This window comes from Perca fluviatilis, chromosome 11 (assembly GCF_010015445.1).
Source record: "Perca fluviatilis chromosome 11, GENO_Pfluv_1.0, whole genome shotgun sequence".
Lineage (NCBI taxonomy): Eukaryota > Metazoa > Chordata > Actinopteri > Perciformes > Percidae > Perca > Perca fluviatilis.
The window spans coordinates 15,537,397-15,554,082 of record NC_053122.1 but is presented as its reverse complement, the minus strand read 5'-3'; the positions used below and the strand labels follow the sequence as shown (position 1 = coordinate 15,554,082).

General features: G+C 39.9%; 3 protein-coding genes across 5 annotated transcripts; 2 read left to right on the top strand and 1 right to left on the bottom strand.

Annotated features, from left to right (window-relative positions):
• Positions 1 to 113: 113 nt before the first annotated feature.
• On the top strand, positions 114 to 4,223 carry imp3 (IMP U3 small nucleolar ribonucleoprotein 3). Its single transcript, XM_039816860.1, has 7 exons — positions 114 to 357; positions 1,030 to 1,137; positions 1,708 to 1,782; positions 2,477 to 2,556; positions 2,692 to 2,743; positions 3,215 to 3,287; positions 3,453 to 4,223. The coding sequence occupies exons 1-7, from the start codon at positions 221 to 223 to the stop codon at positions 3,477 to 3,479; spliced, it is 552 nt and encodes a 183-aa protein (XP_039672794.1). The 5' UTR covers positions 114 to 220; the 3' UTR covers positions 3,480 to 4,223.
• Positions 4,224 to 5,162: 939 nt separating this feature from the next.
• Positions 5,163 to 7,294, bottom strand: sec22ba (SEC22 homolog B, vesicle trafficking protein a). Its single transcript, XM_039816217.1, has 5 exons — positions 7,156 to 7,294; positions 6,711 to 6,820; positions 5,870 to 6,030; positions 5,624 to 5,770; positions 5,163 to 5,384 (listed from the first exon to the last, which is right to left on the bottom strand). The coding sequence occupies exons 1-5, from the start codon at positions 7,228 to 7,230 to the stop codon at positions 5,230 to 5,232; spliced, it is 648 nt and encodes a 215-aa protein (XP_039672151.1). The 5' UTR covers positions 7,231 to 7,294; the 3' UTR covers positions 5,163 to 5,229.
• zgc:55943 (uncharacterized protein LOC406337 homolog) lies at positions 6,726 to 16,187 on the top strand. 3 transcript variants are annotated; one of them, XM_039816221.1, is made up of 7 exons: positions 6,726 to 6,829; positions 7,610 to 7,772; positions 8,923 to 9,064; positions 12,594 to 12,673; positions 12,934 to 13,004; positions 13,167 to 13,230; positions 15,189 to 16,187. In XM_039816221.1, the coding sequence occupies exons 3-7, from the start codon at positions 8,974 to 8,976 to the stop codon at positions 15,225 to 15,227; spliced, it is 345 nt and encodes a 114-aa protein (XP_039672155.1). In that variant the 5' UTR covers positions 6,726 to 6,829; positions 7,610 to 7,772; positions 8,923 to 8,973; the 3' UTR covers positions 15,228 to 16,187. The 3 variants fall into 3 exon arrangements, with proteins under 3 accessions (XP_039672155.1, XP_039672154.1, XP_039672153.1); XM_039816220.1 differs by lacking the exon at positions 6,726 to 6,829 and adding an exon at positions 7,346 to 7,442; XM_039816219.1 differs by lacking the exon at positions 6,726 to 6,829 and having other exon boundaries at positions 7,454 to 7,772.
• Positions 16,188 to 16,686: the final 499 nt, after the last annotated feature.

Below are 16,686 nucleotides of genomic sequence, written 5' to 3'. Positions count from 1 at the left end.
TCCCCCCAGACAGTTCCCCAGATCCCCTGTTTTGTTATTGTTATTGAGTTCTTGTGTTGTAGATGGCGCTGTAGCTCACATTGACTTCACGTTCGACCTTAAACGGACGCCGAAGAAGAAGAACACGTGTTTCCTGTGTTTCCTCTTCCCCCTGCATGGACAGGAGCATAGGAGTCTGCATTGTAAATAAATTGCATTCAGCCAGCGAAAGGTTTAAAAAATGGTGCGTAAATTAAAGCACCATGAACAGAAATTGTTGAAGAAGGTGGACTTCATCAACTGGGAGGTGGACAACAACCTGCACGAGGTCAAAGTGTTGCGGAAGTATCGCATCGAAAAAAGAGAGGACTACACCAAGTAAGCAACAGCGGCTGGTTACTGTCACTAAACCTTATTGTTCTGCTGTGTTTAAGCGTGAATGTGTTAGCCAGGTTACCATGAAATACACGTTAAACACTTAATTATTTATTTCATGTTTTTACTTAGTTATAGCTAGCTACACTAACGTTACATGGAATTTACAAATACTACATATCAGAGCTTATAAAGCCTAAAGACTGGTTTAAACAGTCAGGATTTTTAAACCTTTATTTTAATTGCATAATTTGAGTGAACCAGCCCTTTAAATATTGTATGTCAAAATTCTACTTGTTTTAAGGGTAGCAGCCTCTTTATATCAGAGTCAGAAAAGGATTTATTGCCAAGTAGGTCACACAAAGAATTGCCTTGGTGGTTGGTGCATACATAAACATAATAAACGTTTACATGAAGTAAACGATAAATACAGAAACAAATATATACAAAATAGCTGTTTAACACTAAAAAGAGAGGCTAAATGGTGGAGGATGTGCAAAAATGTTTAGGATATACATGGGCAGGTATAGGATGTAGGTCAATGCAAAGTCTACGTATACACTGTCTAATATACAGTCAGTGGTGGCAGCTGACAAGTGAATAGTACATAGAAAAGCAAATTAATTGTTATTGTAGTGTATTATAGTAATAGTGTTTATTTCTCCTCTGTCTCAGGTACAACAAGTTGAGTCGTAACATCAGAGATCTCGCCCAGAAAATCAGAGACCTGGATGAGAAAGATGGCTTCAGAGCTCAGAGCACACATCAACTACTGGAAAAACTGTGAGTTTCTCGGTGTGATATTGCCTTGACAGAATTGCCTATCTAATAACTTTCAGTCAACATCTGGGGCCTGTGTCACGAAGCGAGATGAGTGGGTTATCCAGCTCCCTTTGGGCTTAACTCTGGTTTTTGCTGTTTGTCGAAGATGGCTCACTTTTAACCAGGGTAAATCACCATGGTAACTACTTTTCACCTCGTTGAATATCACTTAATGTTGTCGCTATAAACAAATTTCCATGCAGGTATCACTTCTTCATCTCCTATCCTATTAAGTGCCCCCCTCATGGCTCTGATGTTGTCACTTTAAATGAACAACTCTTTCACACGACTGGTAGCTGAACAGGAAATCCCAGAGTTAAAAGACCCGGTTGATAACCAGCTTCATGATAACTGCTATTGTGGATCCCCAATGTTAACCCAAAGAGAGCTAGAGTTGAACTTGCTTCATAATACAGGCTCCTGTACGGTCATACAGTGGTGTTTGTTTTCCTTTGTTGTTTTGGACAGTCTTGGTTTATCTGTTTAATATCACAATATCCCACTGATCATATTTTTGTTTCTTCACATAAGGTACAGTATCGGTCTCATGCCCACCAAACAGAATCTGTCCCTCACAGAGAAAGTCACAGCTTCGTCATTCTGCAGGTAAATCATCCCAAAAAAAACAGCATCTTATACTCTAATTATTACACCGCGTTGTTGAGTTCTCAGTTCTGATTGGTCAATCACGGCATTCTACGGTTTGTTATTTTGTTAGTAAGTAGCCTTTTAATAAGCGGGATAATGTAGTGAGAGCTGATCATTACTAGAAATTGAACCCTTTCAGGCTGATTCAGTCCTGCATCACCCTGTCGGGGTTCTAATTCGCAATAATGACCAGCTCGCTTTACATCGTCTTGAACTGCTGTCATCAGGGAGAAGATTCCGTGTGCCGAGATGTAAAACAAACAGGCTTAAGCTATCGTTTATTCCAACGTCTATCAAGCTGCTGAACTCGCAACAGTAAATCTAAGCACAACAGAGCAAAAGTGCAATAAATACACCAGCACTTTTTGCACTTTGCTTATTTAAGTTTCTATTTAAGATGTCTGTACAGTCATATGTGTCCTTCTTTTGTGTCCTCAGATGTTTTGTAGATCTTATGTTTTTATGTTGATTTTAAAATGTTTTTTTCGGCTACATGTTTGTGTTGTGAAGCAACAGATTGTAGCACTATGCCTAAGACAAATGTCCCCTCGGGGACAATAAAGTGTATTCTATTCCATTCCATACATTATCCCTTACTGGAGCCCTTGGATGTAATTATATATCATTGAATTTACCCATGTGACCCCTGCAGGAGGAGGCTGCCCAGCATCATGCTGAAACTCCGGATGGCTCAGAACCTGAAGACGGCCATCACCTTCATCGAACAAGGACGTATCCTTCATTACTGCATTATTGCAAGAGTTTGTTTGGGAGTGATGTCTTGAATTTCCTTTGAGAAATTGGTTCATTTTGTCTACGTAAAAGTGCAGAAAGTGTTTTGCAGTATTGACCTTGACTCAGTATCAGATGTGCGTGTTGGCCCAGACATAGTCACAGACCCAGCTTTTCTCGTCACAAGGTTAGATTTCACTTTGTTTTGTCTTCTCATAATTAGTTTGAACCACTTTATGCCGCAGAGGGCCTTTTCACACAAACTGTCCGTTCTGCAGAAACAGAAATTGGCAGTATAGATGCATGTGAAAAGCATCTTAACCCTTGTGTTGTCCTTCGGGTCCCAGTGACCCGAAGGACAACACAAGGATTATGTACTTCCCTTTACTTTGTTGAGAATTGCTCTCTAAACAAGGGCTAATACAGCACCTTAGTTCTTGTTTGTACAGCATTTTGGTCAGCTTAAACTGTGTTTAAATGTGTTCTAGAAATAAACTTTACTTACTTACTTTACAAGAAACAGGGTTTAGAGAGCAATTCTCAACAAAGTAAAGGGAAGTACATAATCCTTGTGTGGTCCTTCGGGTCACTGGGACCCGAAGGACCACACAAGGGTTAAGTGATCAAATATTGACACTGTTACTGTGACTTTTTCCAGAAATATGGAAGATTTTGTTACTTGGGTGGACTCCTCCAAGATCAAGCAGCATGTCATGAATTATAATGATGAGGTGAGTGAGTTTTCAGGATCCGCTTATATATCTGCTGTAACTGTTTTGTTTCAATGCAAATGATCATCTGGTGTTGGGAGTCCTGTAACCTACTAGTGTCATTGATCATTTTTCTGGGCTAAAACATAATGCTAATGTTATACTACCATTGTGTTTCTTTTGCAGAGGGACGACTTTGATCTGGTGGCATAAGACTTTTGTCTTACATCCATTCATCACCCTGGAGGATAGGAAAGGGACCGTACTCTGCTCTTGTAACTATGGCGCGAATAACTCTACAACCCAGGAGTCAACAGTTCAAATCTCTTATCAACTTGGAAATTGTGGCAAGAAAATAAGTGCTTTCGCCTTCTTAACAAAAACTAACTGAGCAAGGACAAAGGAACACACTTCCAGGATTCACATTGTCACCAAACACCTCTTTTGTCAAAACTAAAATCGGATCTATTGACAGTTAACCATCCAAAATATGTTATCTATTCTCCTATGCCTCCTTGTTGTTTGCGCTGCATAATGTGTTCTTTGTGTGAACATGAGCTGGCTTCACAGGGTATATATGGGACCATGGAAATGCTGGTGTAGGCCCCGATGATTTTGCTGTGAAGTTAAATGACGTCTGGTGTTTTTTCCGCTCCGAGTTAGTTTTTTCAACTCAAGGCGTTCAGGACGCTTCTGCCGCAACCAAAAAGCTTCTCTCTCATTGAAAACCATTCAAAAAAAGCTGCCCCTGGCTGTTAAAACGCCCTCTCTTATCTGGGCCTTATAAGTGTGTGTATATACAATGAAGAGGACTGTTGCTGTCTGTTCATATTAACATAACTTGTCATAAATACAGTTGTAAAATAGAAACTATAATTCGATAAATATTTAATATTTTCAGTAAGACTTTGTTACAGTGTAAACTTTGTCAACAATAAACATTCTTTTATCACAGTTAAGACTTTCTCCTTAATGCTGAAACTCCTATTTCCAGGTTATAAATGTATCTACACCCTGCTCTTAATATTCCAGTAAACAGAGTTACATGAACTCACCATGAAGCATTTGCTTCCATACATAAAGAAGTCCCATCGCAGAGCTATGGCTCAGTTTATAGTGTATACATGGCATAAGTCAAAGCTGGATAAAGCATAGGAAGAATTTCTACCTTCAATAGGGATAGGCTGTCTATGACCCCTTTAAGGCACCCTGGCATACAACAGTAATGTAACAGGATCAGTTTAAATTCTTGTTTTTTCAAATGAAACACCCTCTCTCTTATGTTAAAGTCCATGTTTAAAGGAACACGCCGACTTAATGGGAATTTAGCTTATTCACCGTAACCCCCAGAGTTAGACAAGTCCATACATACCGTTCTCACCTCAGTGCATGCTGTAAGGCTGTCTGACGGCTCCAGCGGCATCAGCCCAGCACAGAACAGGCAGGTGAATGGTTCCAGTAATCCTACTGCTCCGAATAAGTGACAAAATAACGCCAACATGTTCCTATTACATGTTGTGATTTGTAGAGTCACAGTGTGTACAAAAAACAACGTAACATGAGACACAGCCATCTTCTAACCGTAAACAAACCAGAAACTATATTCTCAGGCGGAAGAATACAGTACTTGGGCGGAGTGATATGCTCGCAGCAAGCCTGTCTGAGAATATAGTTCCCGGTTTGTTTACGGATAGAAGACGGCTGTGTCTCATGTTACGTTGTTTTTTGTACACGCTGTGACTCTACAAATCACAACATGTAAACAGGAACATGTTGGCGTTTTTAGGATTACTGGAACCAGTTACCTGCAGGATCTGTGCAGGGCTAAGCCAATGCTGGAGCCGTCAGACAGAGTTACAGCATGCACGGAGATGAGAAGGGTATGTATGGACTTGTCTAACTCTGGGGGTTACGGTGAATAAGCTAAATTCCCAATAAGTCGGCGTGTTCCTTTAAGAGTCCATCAGAGCCACCAGAAACGCACATAGATGATGAGTGTGATGAAGAACACTGACACGGCAGCCACCTTGGCATATGCGGAGCGGGTGTTGAGGTATTTGGCATCGCTGCGGTACTTCTTCGACAGACCGGACAGATTGCTGGCTTTTGTGTCTAGAGCTGAGGGAAATAAAAGTATCGAGATGTGATGAACTGGACATTTAAATAAATGACATCAAGTTGTGTAACTACTGACTACAAAGGGGTAACAAAATTGACTAAATACAATCAACTCCTCTTCATATAGGCAGTAGTAACCACAACATTTTATTTGATTTAGGTGTTTCTTTGTATTTTGTCCCTTGTGTTTTGTGCAGGTACCCTGGCCAGGACAGATTTTTTTTTTTATGGCTACTTACCAGAAAGAGATTCTCCTCTTTGCAGAACTTCCTCAATATTTGCCACCATAATTCTCTGGACATCCTGGAGCTCTGTGTTAATACTGCCAAGGTTCCTCCTGGACCTGTTGTCAATGTATGACTTCTTTGTTTTCTGGATATAAGTGTCTGGAACAATGTATGTATGACATAAGCTCAGTGAAGGATTTTGTTCTTTCAACAGAAAGACAACATTTCTTGAATCTACCATGTCACAAATAGTCTTACCAAACTCGATGAAGGAGTACGGTCTCGTTACTGTGGGTACTCTTCTTCCATACTGGTCATAGAACTCACTGTGGAGGTCTTCAAGGTATGCAAACACCATCTTTTTGGGAAATGAAGCCTCACAGAGGAAAAGGTAGCAAACACCCTGTGCTATTAAATAGCTAAAAACAAAAAAAACAAGTTAAATCCAAATCAGTGGTTATTACTAATAAATTGTTTTTTCCTAGTAATATTTCTTATACAGTCTAGGGTAACGTGTAACAAAATAAACCACCAAACTAACTGTGCAATATTACGGTCCAATATAAAGGTCCCATGACATGGTGCTCTTTGGATGCTTTTATATAGACCTTAGTGGTCCCCTAATACTGTATCTGAAGTCTCTTTCATGAAATTCAGCCTTGGTGCAGAATTACAGCCACTAGAGCCAGTCCCAAAATTAGCTTTCCTTAGTATGTGCCATTTCTGTCTGTAGCTATTGAGGAGGTGGGGGTGTAGCCTTGACCAACTACCACTTTGCTCGTTTGAAAGCCATGATGTCTCTCTCTCTCATGGGTGGGCCAAATTCTCTGGGCAGGCAAAACAGAGAAAGGGGAGGTAATCTTGCTCCTTATGACCTCATAAGGAGAAGATTCCAGATCGGCCCATCTGAGCTTTCATTTTCTCAAAGGCAGAGCAGGATACCCAGGGCTCGGTTTACACCTATCACCATTTCTAGCCACTGGGGGACCATAGGCAGGCTGGGGGAACTCATATGAATGTTAAAAAACCTCATAAAGTGAAATTTCCATGCCATGGGACCTTTAATGAATAAGAGTACTTGGTGCTTGTGGTAACTTACTGGAAGTTCATGTCCCCGGCCTCCAGGGTACAGCGGTCCGGACTTTGTGCATTCAATTTACGGCACAGCTGCTTGGCTTGGCTCTGGTACTGCTGGAGGTCTCTACCTGACTGACAAAGGTAAGCAAAAACAGGTTGTAAACAGAAGTGCAAGTACAATTGTATGGCAGTTGTAAAACAATCTCATATCAAGACTCAAAACTATGCTTATTGGTAGTGGACAGCAGAAAGTTAACTACGTACATTGTTATCTGACCATATTCCAAAAAAATTATAATTATATAGCTACCAAATGTCCCAATACTACCAATAATGAAAACGTATTTCTTCTTGTTTTGAGGTCTTACGTTACACTTTTGCGGATAAGCCAACAGTCAGCAAACATCACATTTTTTAATGGAGTTTGGCGTGTAGTCGTCGTTTAGAGAAGCTAGCTTTCATTTCACCTGTTCATCCTCCTGTATGGACGCAGCGAGCGGTAGTCCGTCCGCTACACGAGCGATGATCGTTAGTGAAGTCATTATTGATGGAGGTCAATAATCGGCGGCGTCAACTGTCGGCTTTTTGTCAGAGACGGTGAACTTTAAAAACTTTGTATGTTTTTGATTTCAACTTTAATGATGCAGAAGGGAAGGAATGAGCTGGACGGAAGTTCCTAGTGCGCCGGTGAATTAGGTCCGACTGGCAACTGATGAAATGCAACTTCGTAGTCAAATTTCCATCGGATAAAGAGGTAGCTGCTTCTAAAAATCGTATGGGAAATTAAGTGGATTGTTGTGTTTTGCGCTGAATAACAATAATAGTTTATGAAAAAATATATATTTTCGAAATTTGCATTAGCTGTTGTTTGATTTGCTGCTTTATTTTCCAATCGGGTCGGCGCTATTTCATCACTTTCAGTATCAGGCCATGAGCTACCAGACAGCTGCAGACGGACTGACTACATCTCGACTGCTGATGCCTGTGTTGAACCGAGAGGTGCAGATGCGGTCTGTCTGGGTCCTCCGTCTGGAGTGAAGACTCTCTAAACTAAACCCAGAGGAACCATGGACAAACCAGAGAGGTAATTTTGCCCCATTGCTGTACATTTATTTTGCTATTGTTTGTTTACTTGGTTCCGTATTTGCGATATATATCATCACAGCGTTTCCTGCTTGCCGTTGGATGCCAGCTTTTTCGCACCTTCTTTTGTTATTAGGCTAGTTGTCCTGAATCCATGATTTGAACCCTGATCGTTATCCCCTCACTCCGATGTTGTGAAATGAGGCGACGATGGTTGAAATTTTGCAGCAAGGGAATGCATTTTCTGCTAACATCCCTTGTTTCTTATATTTGCTTGCCTAAAATGGTATGATGGCACAGCGATGCACCGTTATGGGCTGCAGCTGCAGCTTCTATCTATATACATGTACAAATGTAAGCTAATGAGGAGGATATGAGTGATGTGTGCGGAGCAGCTGACTGCAGCTGGACTCAGCTGTGTGGCCAGTGCGTTTAGGATCAACCATACCTTATGGGTTCAACAACTCAGCATTTTGACCGAGTGATTTGTTAAATCACATCGTTATCCTTTAGCCATATTGCTGCGGCTCTGAGAAGCCGATATAACTGCGGAGACACTTGTCCGCGGCCTCAGTTAATCCTCTGAGCGCAACAGAAAACCCCCATTCGCTAATAGAAATGACCCGGCGGCTTGGCACCGTGGCATCCTAGCTTGAGAGGGCCTTATTGTTGCAGTGCAGCTGGCACCGCCGTGCGCACGTTCTGATTGGTGTTTCCCCACACTGGCATGTGCATGATCCACAACCCGGCTAGACCGTCTATTTTACGGTCTTTTCAAGAATAGATTGTGATGCCGGCGTGTTTTAATTCTAGGGTGGGGCGCTTCATGACTAATTGATTATGGAAAAAAAAAATAGTGATTCCAAAGCTGGAGTTCATGGGAATTCTTCCCTTGCGAAATGAAGGCTATTTCCTACTTCCTTTTCTTGAAGAGGTTAGCTCTTTTGGTAATGCTGTTTACAGAGACCAAACTCTCCACTCGATGTCTCTAATAAAGGCTGATGCTCCTGAGAAGAGTCCCACAGAGACAAAACCTTAATCAACATGCCTGTCTGTGATCTGAGGCTTTCTGCTTGTCTTTGCTCACATAAAAATAAGTTTGTGAACTCCGGATCTACACACATCCCTCTCTCCTATCTGCCCCCCACCAGGTGTTCCTGTGATGCTCAGGGGTGAGGAGGAGAGCAGCTGAGGAGGAGGAGATGGGCTGCACCTCTGCCAAGCAGGTGTCTGCTGTGCCCAACGGCGAGGAGGGCCAGAGTAAAGCCTACAGCAACGGGGACCTCCTCTCTGGTCAGTCTGTTTACCGTACACACTGATCACAGTTCCCAAGCACCTCTAAGTGCCAGGTGGTATCCACGTCCGTATCCTTGCTTTAATTTTTGGTTACGCTGGCCTTTTGGTAAATATGAGGTATTTGCCACCATTCATCGATGTGATTCACTGCTGACATGGAAGTTCCTTTATGACATAGCCTGAATCTTTAAAGATTAGGCCACATTCATATCAATATGGGTATTTAAAATAATAATAATAATAATCCAGATTATACCTTAATTTTTCAAGAGTTTTGAAAATGGTTAGCAGTATTGAATAGGGACCCTGATGCTCTCAGATAATGACAACATTAATTAGTGCTTTATTAAAGGCAGGTTCACACGAAAGGTCAGTTAGAGCTGTATAGGTGCTACCATCATTTTAAAACCAAATCTTGTCTAGGGCTGCAACTAACAATTCATTTCACTATCAATTAATGCGGAACATTTGACTAATTGTTTGGTCTATGAAATGCTAGAAAATTGTGACAAATGCCTCAGAGCCTAAGATGTCATCTTCAAATTTCTGTTTTTCAAATAGTTTTATCTGACCAAGAGTCAAGAACAAACATTTATGTTAAAAAGCTACTAAATCTCACATTGGAAGCTGAAACCAGTAATTGTTTGGCATCTTTGCTTGGAAAAAAATCACTAAAAACTATTTATTGTCAACGTTATTGCCATAATATTTTCATGTCTGCTCTCTTAATAAATACATTTATATATAAATACAATATGTTATTTATATATATATAATTTTTTATTTTTAAACACAATTTTTCTTTTTACAAAAAAGCGCACAATGAGTAGTATGGCTGGGTATCGGTACACAATACCAAAATAAACCAGTACAGAATAGTATCCAAACTTCTGTAGTCAAATGAACATTCAATCCTTTTTGAACCCAGATCTAGAAAAAAAAATACTGTGTAACGGTTTTTCTCACAGCCATTCACCACATTTTTGTGATTTAATGCAACATGTGGTTGGTCCACTACCGCAGCAGCAAGTGGTGGAGTGGTGGTGGCATTTCACGCAACTGAATGCTTCAGTTCACATGATGGGTATCGAATTAAGTCGGAGGGGAAAAAGGTATCAAATTAAGTACTTTATTGATATCACTTTAAGGGTACTGGTATTGGTACTGGTATCATACTTTTTAAACAATACCCATCCCTAATGAGCAAGCATTAGTTCCTGGGATGTAAAAAAAAATAATAAATGATAATTAAATGATTAATAATAATCACCTTACACTGTCAACATGCAGTAAGAGTATTTCACAGATTTCATTTCAATTGCACACAAACGGTCAAACCGTGGCACCTGTTCATGGGGCTACCATCATCTGAAAGACAAATGTCTGTTATTGTCATAGTTGTTAAAGCTGCTACGGAGGAATGATCAACTGCAACTATCTGTGAGCTACAATAATAACTTGCACAGCATTAATCTGATGTGTTATAATTGTATGAGTCCATCAGGCCGTTATTACTCTGGTTTCGTAACTGTATTTTCATTTCCTCCTTTCTAAATGCGTGGGAGTGAGATGGAGGAGGAGGCTGTGCATGTGTGAGAGAAAACATGGAGAGGCAGAGAAAAGAGGAGAATCAGGCTGACAGCTCGTGTGTTTGCAGCTTTCCAACCATTGTTACGAGAGGATTTAGTCTGGAGCGTGAGAACTCAAGCACATAATTACTTTGCCAAGTACTGAACTGTGAGAACAAGTAACCCAGAGGATGGCTCCGATCAGAGCGGCTGTGTGTGGGTCATCCTCTGCTGTTGTGTATTAATAAGAGATTCAATTTCAATTCAATTTTATTTATAGTATCAAATCATAACATAAGTTATCTCGAGACACTTTACAGATAGAGTAGGTCTAGACCACACTCTATAATTTACAAAGCCCCAACAATTCCAACAATTCCAGTAATTCCCTCAAGAGCAAGCAGTGCGACAGTGGCGAGGAAAAACTCCCTCTTGGGAAGAAACCACGGACAGACCCAGGCTCTTGGTAGGCGGTGTCTGACGAGCCGGTTGGGGTGTGATGAACAGTGGCGATAGTAGTCACATTAATAATGGAACAGTGACTGGATGTAGCGGGAAGCTGCAGGGTTCAGCAGGACGCAACATGACATTGCAGGGCATCGCTGAGCTCAGCAGGGAGTGCAGCAGGACCACGGCGACAGCTGCAACCAGGGTCTTGGTGCCAACGTCTCCAAGGAAATACGCTTGGGGAAAAAGCATAAGGACTCGGGAGTAAACCCCCAGAAGCTAGGATTAGTAACAAGCATTTCTGGGACGGGCTGCACACAAATAGTAATAGTAATAGTAACAGTAATAGAAACAGTAATAGAAAGGGAGAGGAGAGAGCAGCTCAGTGTGTCAAAGGAAGGAAGTCCCCCGTAGTCTAGGACTATAACAGCGTAACTATAACAGGTAACTAAGAGAGACAGGTCATAAGGAGAGGTAGCTTTTCTTGCTTAGAACTCTCCCCCGCCGGATCTGGCTTGGCTGGCCTGCCTCCCTCTACTTTGTTATGTATTATTAATCTAACAATTATGAAGAGAAGCAGTTGGGCCAGTTAGGTGAACACTGCAACTCCTCACTCCCTAACTATAAGCTTTATCAAATAGGAGAGTTTTAAGTTCATTCTTGAATGAGGTGACAGTTTCTGCCCCCAACCCAGATCGGGAGCTGGTTCCATAGGAGAGGAGCCTGATAACTAGAGCCTCTAGCTCCCATTCTACTTTTAGAGACTCTAGGTACCACCAGTAACTCTGCATTCTGGGAGCCGCAGTGTTCTAGTGGGACAATAGGGTATTAGGAGCTCTTCTAGATATGATGGTGCTAGACCATTTAGAGCTTTGTAGGTCAAGAGAAGGACTTTAAACTCAATCCTGATTCAACAGGAAGCCAATGCAGAGAAGCTAATACAGGAGAAATATGATCTCTTTTCTTAGTTCTTGTGAGAACACGCTGCAGCATTCTGATCAGCTGGAGAGTCTTAAGAGACTTATTTGAGCAACCTGACAGTAGGGAATTACAATAGTCCAGCCTGGAAGTAACAAATGCATGGACTAGTTTTTCAGCGTCGGTTTGAGACAGGATATTCCTAATTTTGGCAATGTTACTAAGATGAAAAAGGCTGTTCTTGAGGTTTGTTTTAGATTGGCATTAAAGGATATATCCTGATCAAAGATAACTCCTAAATTTAACAGTGGTGCTGGAGGCCAGGGCAACAATCCAGAGTAGCTATATCTCTAGATAATGAAGTTCGGAGGTGTTTAGGCCCAGCACAATAACTTCAGTTTTGTTAGGGTTTAACATCAGAAAATTATAGGTCATCCAGGATTTTATATCCTTAATGCACTCTTGAAATTTTGCTAGCTGACTGGTTTCGTCTGGTTTGATTGACAAGTATAATTGGGTGTCATCCGCATAACAGTGAAAGTTAATTGAGTGTTTCTGAGATGTGCTCCTCTCTTTCTCCCACTCTGTCACAGATGAGTACAAGATGAAAGGAGTGGAGAAGGTCAAGTACATCAGTGGAGAAGAGGGAGTCGGGGATGGCCAGGACAGCACAGTGCGTGATTCTTTTGTACTCTTTGTATTCTTTTTTTATGAATAGAATGGGACATTTACTCTATATTAAGATGGCTTCTGTTTATCCCTTACAAATAGTCACTGCATAATCTAAAATGAGTCATGAAGTAAACTTTGTATTCAGACACATTTGATCAGATTTTGGAGCACCGTGCTGCATACATCTGCATATTAATGAGGAAAAAACAGAATATCTTGGTATTAATGCCACACAATATTGTGTGCTTGGATATCCTGCAGGAGAAAAGTGCTCTCCTTGGTAAAGGTCAACACATGGATGAGACGGGGTCAAACGGAAATGGAAAGATTCTGTAAGTGTCACGGACTGATGCTGCTACAATATCACAAACATGTTTTTATATGTTGTGTATTAGACTAAACTAGTTTGTCTATTTTGTTGATCATCTAAACTCTTCTTCATGTCCCAAGTTATACTGCAAGGCTCTAATCTGCCCTACCGCTTTCCTTTGCAGGAGCATCCACTCCTCAGAGAGTCAGCAAGAATTCTTCAGGATGTTGGATGAGAAAATTGAAAAAGTAAGAAATGACAACCCATCATTGGCGCATTACTTTTTGTTTTTTAGTATTTTGCAAAAAGCTCCTGCTAAATGACATAATGGATGTTAATCTTATTACTGCAGCACTGCATCTGTAGCAAGTGAGGATACAGCAGAGATGACATAATGATACCTTAAAAAAGAAAAGCCTCAATCTGTTGTGTCCTGTGCTTTCCAATTGTAGGGTTATTTAAAGTAGTATTGTTGAAAACATGTTTTACTGAGTGCTGCAGTGTGCCTAGATCTGGTCGGAAGTGGTTTAGTTAAACTGGGCCTCTTTATGAGTTGTATTGTTTTATGGCATACAGGGGAAATTAAGTGATATCCTGTGAATAAGGCTTGCATTGTTCTATACTTTTCTCATTGTCAACAAATGCCTTGAAAAAACAAATGACAACAATGAATTGATTATACTAAAACGTAATATGTGTATCTAAAGCCTGATATACAGTAGCTTATTCCCATGTGACATAAAGCTCTATTGTTAAAACACACCAATGAGCCACACTGTTCCACTGGGTGACATGTTCCTTCATTATATTGAGCACAGGCACTGCTTTGCTGCCGGACTCTCTAGTGCACCAAATGTGTATTTATCCACTGCTAAAAATAGTCCCTAAGAAATGCACTATTTACTCCTGATTTAATAATGTTTGCTAAAACCAACAGTGGCCAGCTGTTTAGGGACATTATTTAGTCTTTTTTTACATTTTTTTTATTATTGTTGTTTTGTGTGTGTGTGTGTGTGTGTGTGTGTGGAGAGCGGAGCTAACGGTGACAGAGCAACATTTGTCTAATTTAGATAGAAATGACTTAATTTTTTTTTTTTTTTTTTTTTTTTATTTTTTTTTTTTTTTTTTTTTTTTTTTTTTTTTATTTTTTTTTTTTTTTTTTTTTTTTTTTATTTTTATAATATATTATTTTTTTTTTTTTTTTTTAAAATTTTTTTTATTTAAAATTTTTTTTTTTTTTTTTTTTTTTTTTTTTATTTTTTTTAATTTTTTTATTAATTGTTATTTTTTTTTTTTAATAATTAAAAAAAAAAAAAATATTTTAAAAAAATTAAAAATTTTTAAAAAAAAAAAAAAAAAAAAAAAAAAAAATAATGTTAAGCTCAGAATGTACAATGTCTTGTAGCTGCATTTGAGGCTACTAATGGTCAGTAATTGGCCTCTTACACAAGGAATCTGTCTCTGTATAATTGTTCAACATCTGTGTGATGTGGTGAGCTCAGAAAGAACACCTTGATCTTTACAACAAAGATCATAATGGAAATTAGTCTTTGAGTTGATTGTTTCATCATCAACATTTTGTAGTTGTGTGATGTAATGTCCTCCCTCTAAAAATGATTTGATCCGAAGTGTTTGATTTGTTTTGATTTCGATTTTTGAGTTTATTTTCTCTTATTAAACTTGCTGTGCTGCTTTCAGTGCCACGTTACAGTATTGTTCTCTATTGTATCGAGACTTACATATTCCATATGTACGGGGGGACTGACCCACTGGGGCAGTCAATGTGGATATCACTTTAAGACACACCACTACGTGGCCCATGCTTGGGCATAAAAGGCCCAGATGTGCATGGGTTCACTGATTTACATTGATTGGAACGGTAACCAAGCGGCCTTGCCCTGGAGAGATAGTCTCTTCACTCAGAGAACCAAGGTTACCTTTTAACCGAACATTATATGTTCATATTTTTCAAAATGGTTTTGTTTTACGCATTTTGGTCTGATGTAAAGCATCACAGTGGAGCCTAGTTAATTTCATTCGTTATTAATGTTACTATGAATGGGATTTTAACTAGATTTGCCCTAGCATGATATATATCCATATTGTGATACTAATTTAATTGGGCTAAGCCTTAGGAATACAAAATACAGACCATCAAATAATACTAAAAAGGCACCGTACACTAACATCTCTGTTTTGTTTACAGGGCCAGGACTACTGCTCAGAGGAGGACGATATGACATAGCACTGTGGTCGTGTATCTATCGGTCCCAATATGAAAGAACTGTCATCGCAGTGTTACGGATGGGCCGTACCATGTGTTACCATTTGGGGGTTGTACCTTGTATGTACACGCCTGAGAAAAATGGATTACTGACTTGAATCAAGCACCTTTTGCCCTCTTGCTCACAACCTTAGCCCCTGCTCATATATCAACCAAGAGAGAAAGGACCACCAAAATCAAAGAGGGTTTAGTATTTTTAAGTTTTCATGGTTCTCCAAAAGGAGAGAACATTTGTTTTTACTTCCTTAATGAAGCCATTACAGGATGACAGAGAGCTTTGGATTTTACTTGCTTTTCTTTCCCTCCTTGGATGAGTCCTGGAAGGTCAATACACACATGGCTGTCACTGAGACTTCCTATAGACATTTGAAACATTCAGGCTGTTGCACATATACATTTTCAACAGCAGAAGCAACCAGTGCTCTCGTGGACACTCAAAGTGAAAATAGTGTCTCTATCTGCATCATATTTGAATATTTCATCCTTTAATGCCTCCCTGAAACGTCAACAGATTGGAAACTTCCTGCATTCCAAGACACAGTTTGAACCTCTTTTCTACAGTACGTTGGTCAGTACATTGTGTTTGTCTGTCCATGTCTGTTTCTGCTATGATTATAGAGTATTTATGTTGAATAAGGCTCAGGGTTAAAGTGTTGTAATCTTTGTCTCATGTAGTCAAGTCCTTCCTCTCATTTTAAACACTGTTGCACCATTAAAAAGACACTAACGCACTCACAGCAGGGCTATCGATGTCCCCTGCTTCAGTATCTGTCCCGTGCTAAACCCACAGGGTGGACGCTGCTACGTCACATAGTAGTCCGATTGTGTATTTCGCACACCAGTGTTATGTTGTTGTGTTCAGTTTTCCATGTTGAATTTTTGTTTTTCTAGAAAAATAAAGTGTTTTCAGTAAGCTATCCACACAGCTGACAACATTGTGTTACTTTAAAGAAAAGCCGACAGAACAACCTGCCGGATGATTAATTTAGTCAACAGTATACTCACTGCAGGTCAGCCACTTGTATGATTCAAATTAATACATTAATACAATTACTGCGTTAACAAATTGTATTAAATATGCTGCACCACATACTAATTCATAATAAAACTTGTATCAGCAACGGAGCTCATGAAAACGTGAATTGGGTGATAAGATTATTAATAGAAAGTTAGGAATTAGAGCCCAAGTGACACACTGGTGTGGCTGATATTATCAGACAATGTTTAGCTTATAGAGATATTAAAGGGATAGTTTAGATATTTTGAAGTTGTATGAGGTACTTATCCATAGTCAGTGTATTACCTACAGTAAATTGTGGTCAGTTTGGAGAAAGCTAAGCAATGTACGGCTGTGGCCGGGGGCAGCAGCAAAACGTATTTTAGCCACCTAAAAAAGGCCGATATATCAGTTTAAGTCTAC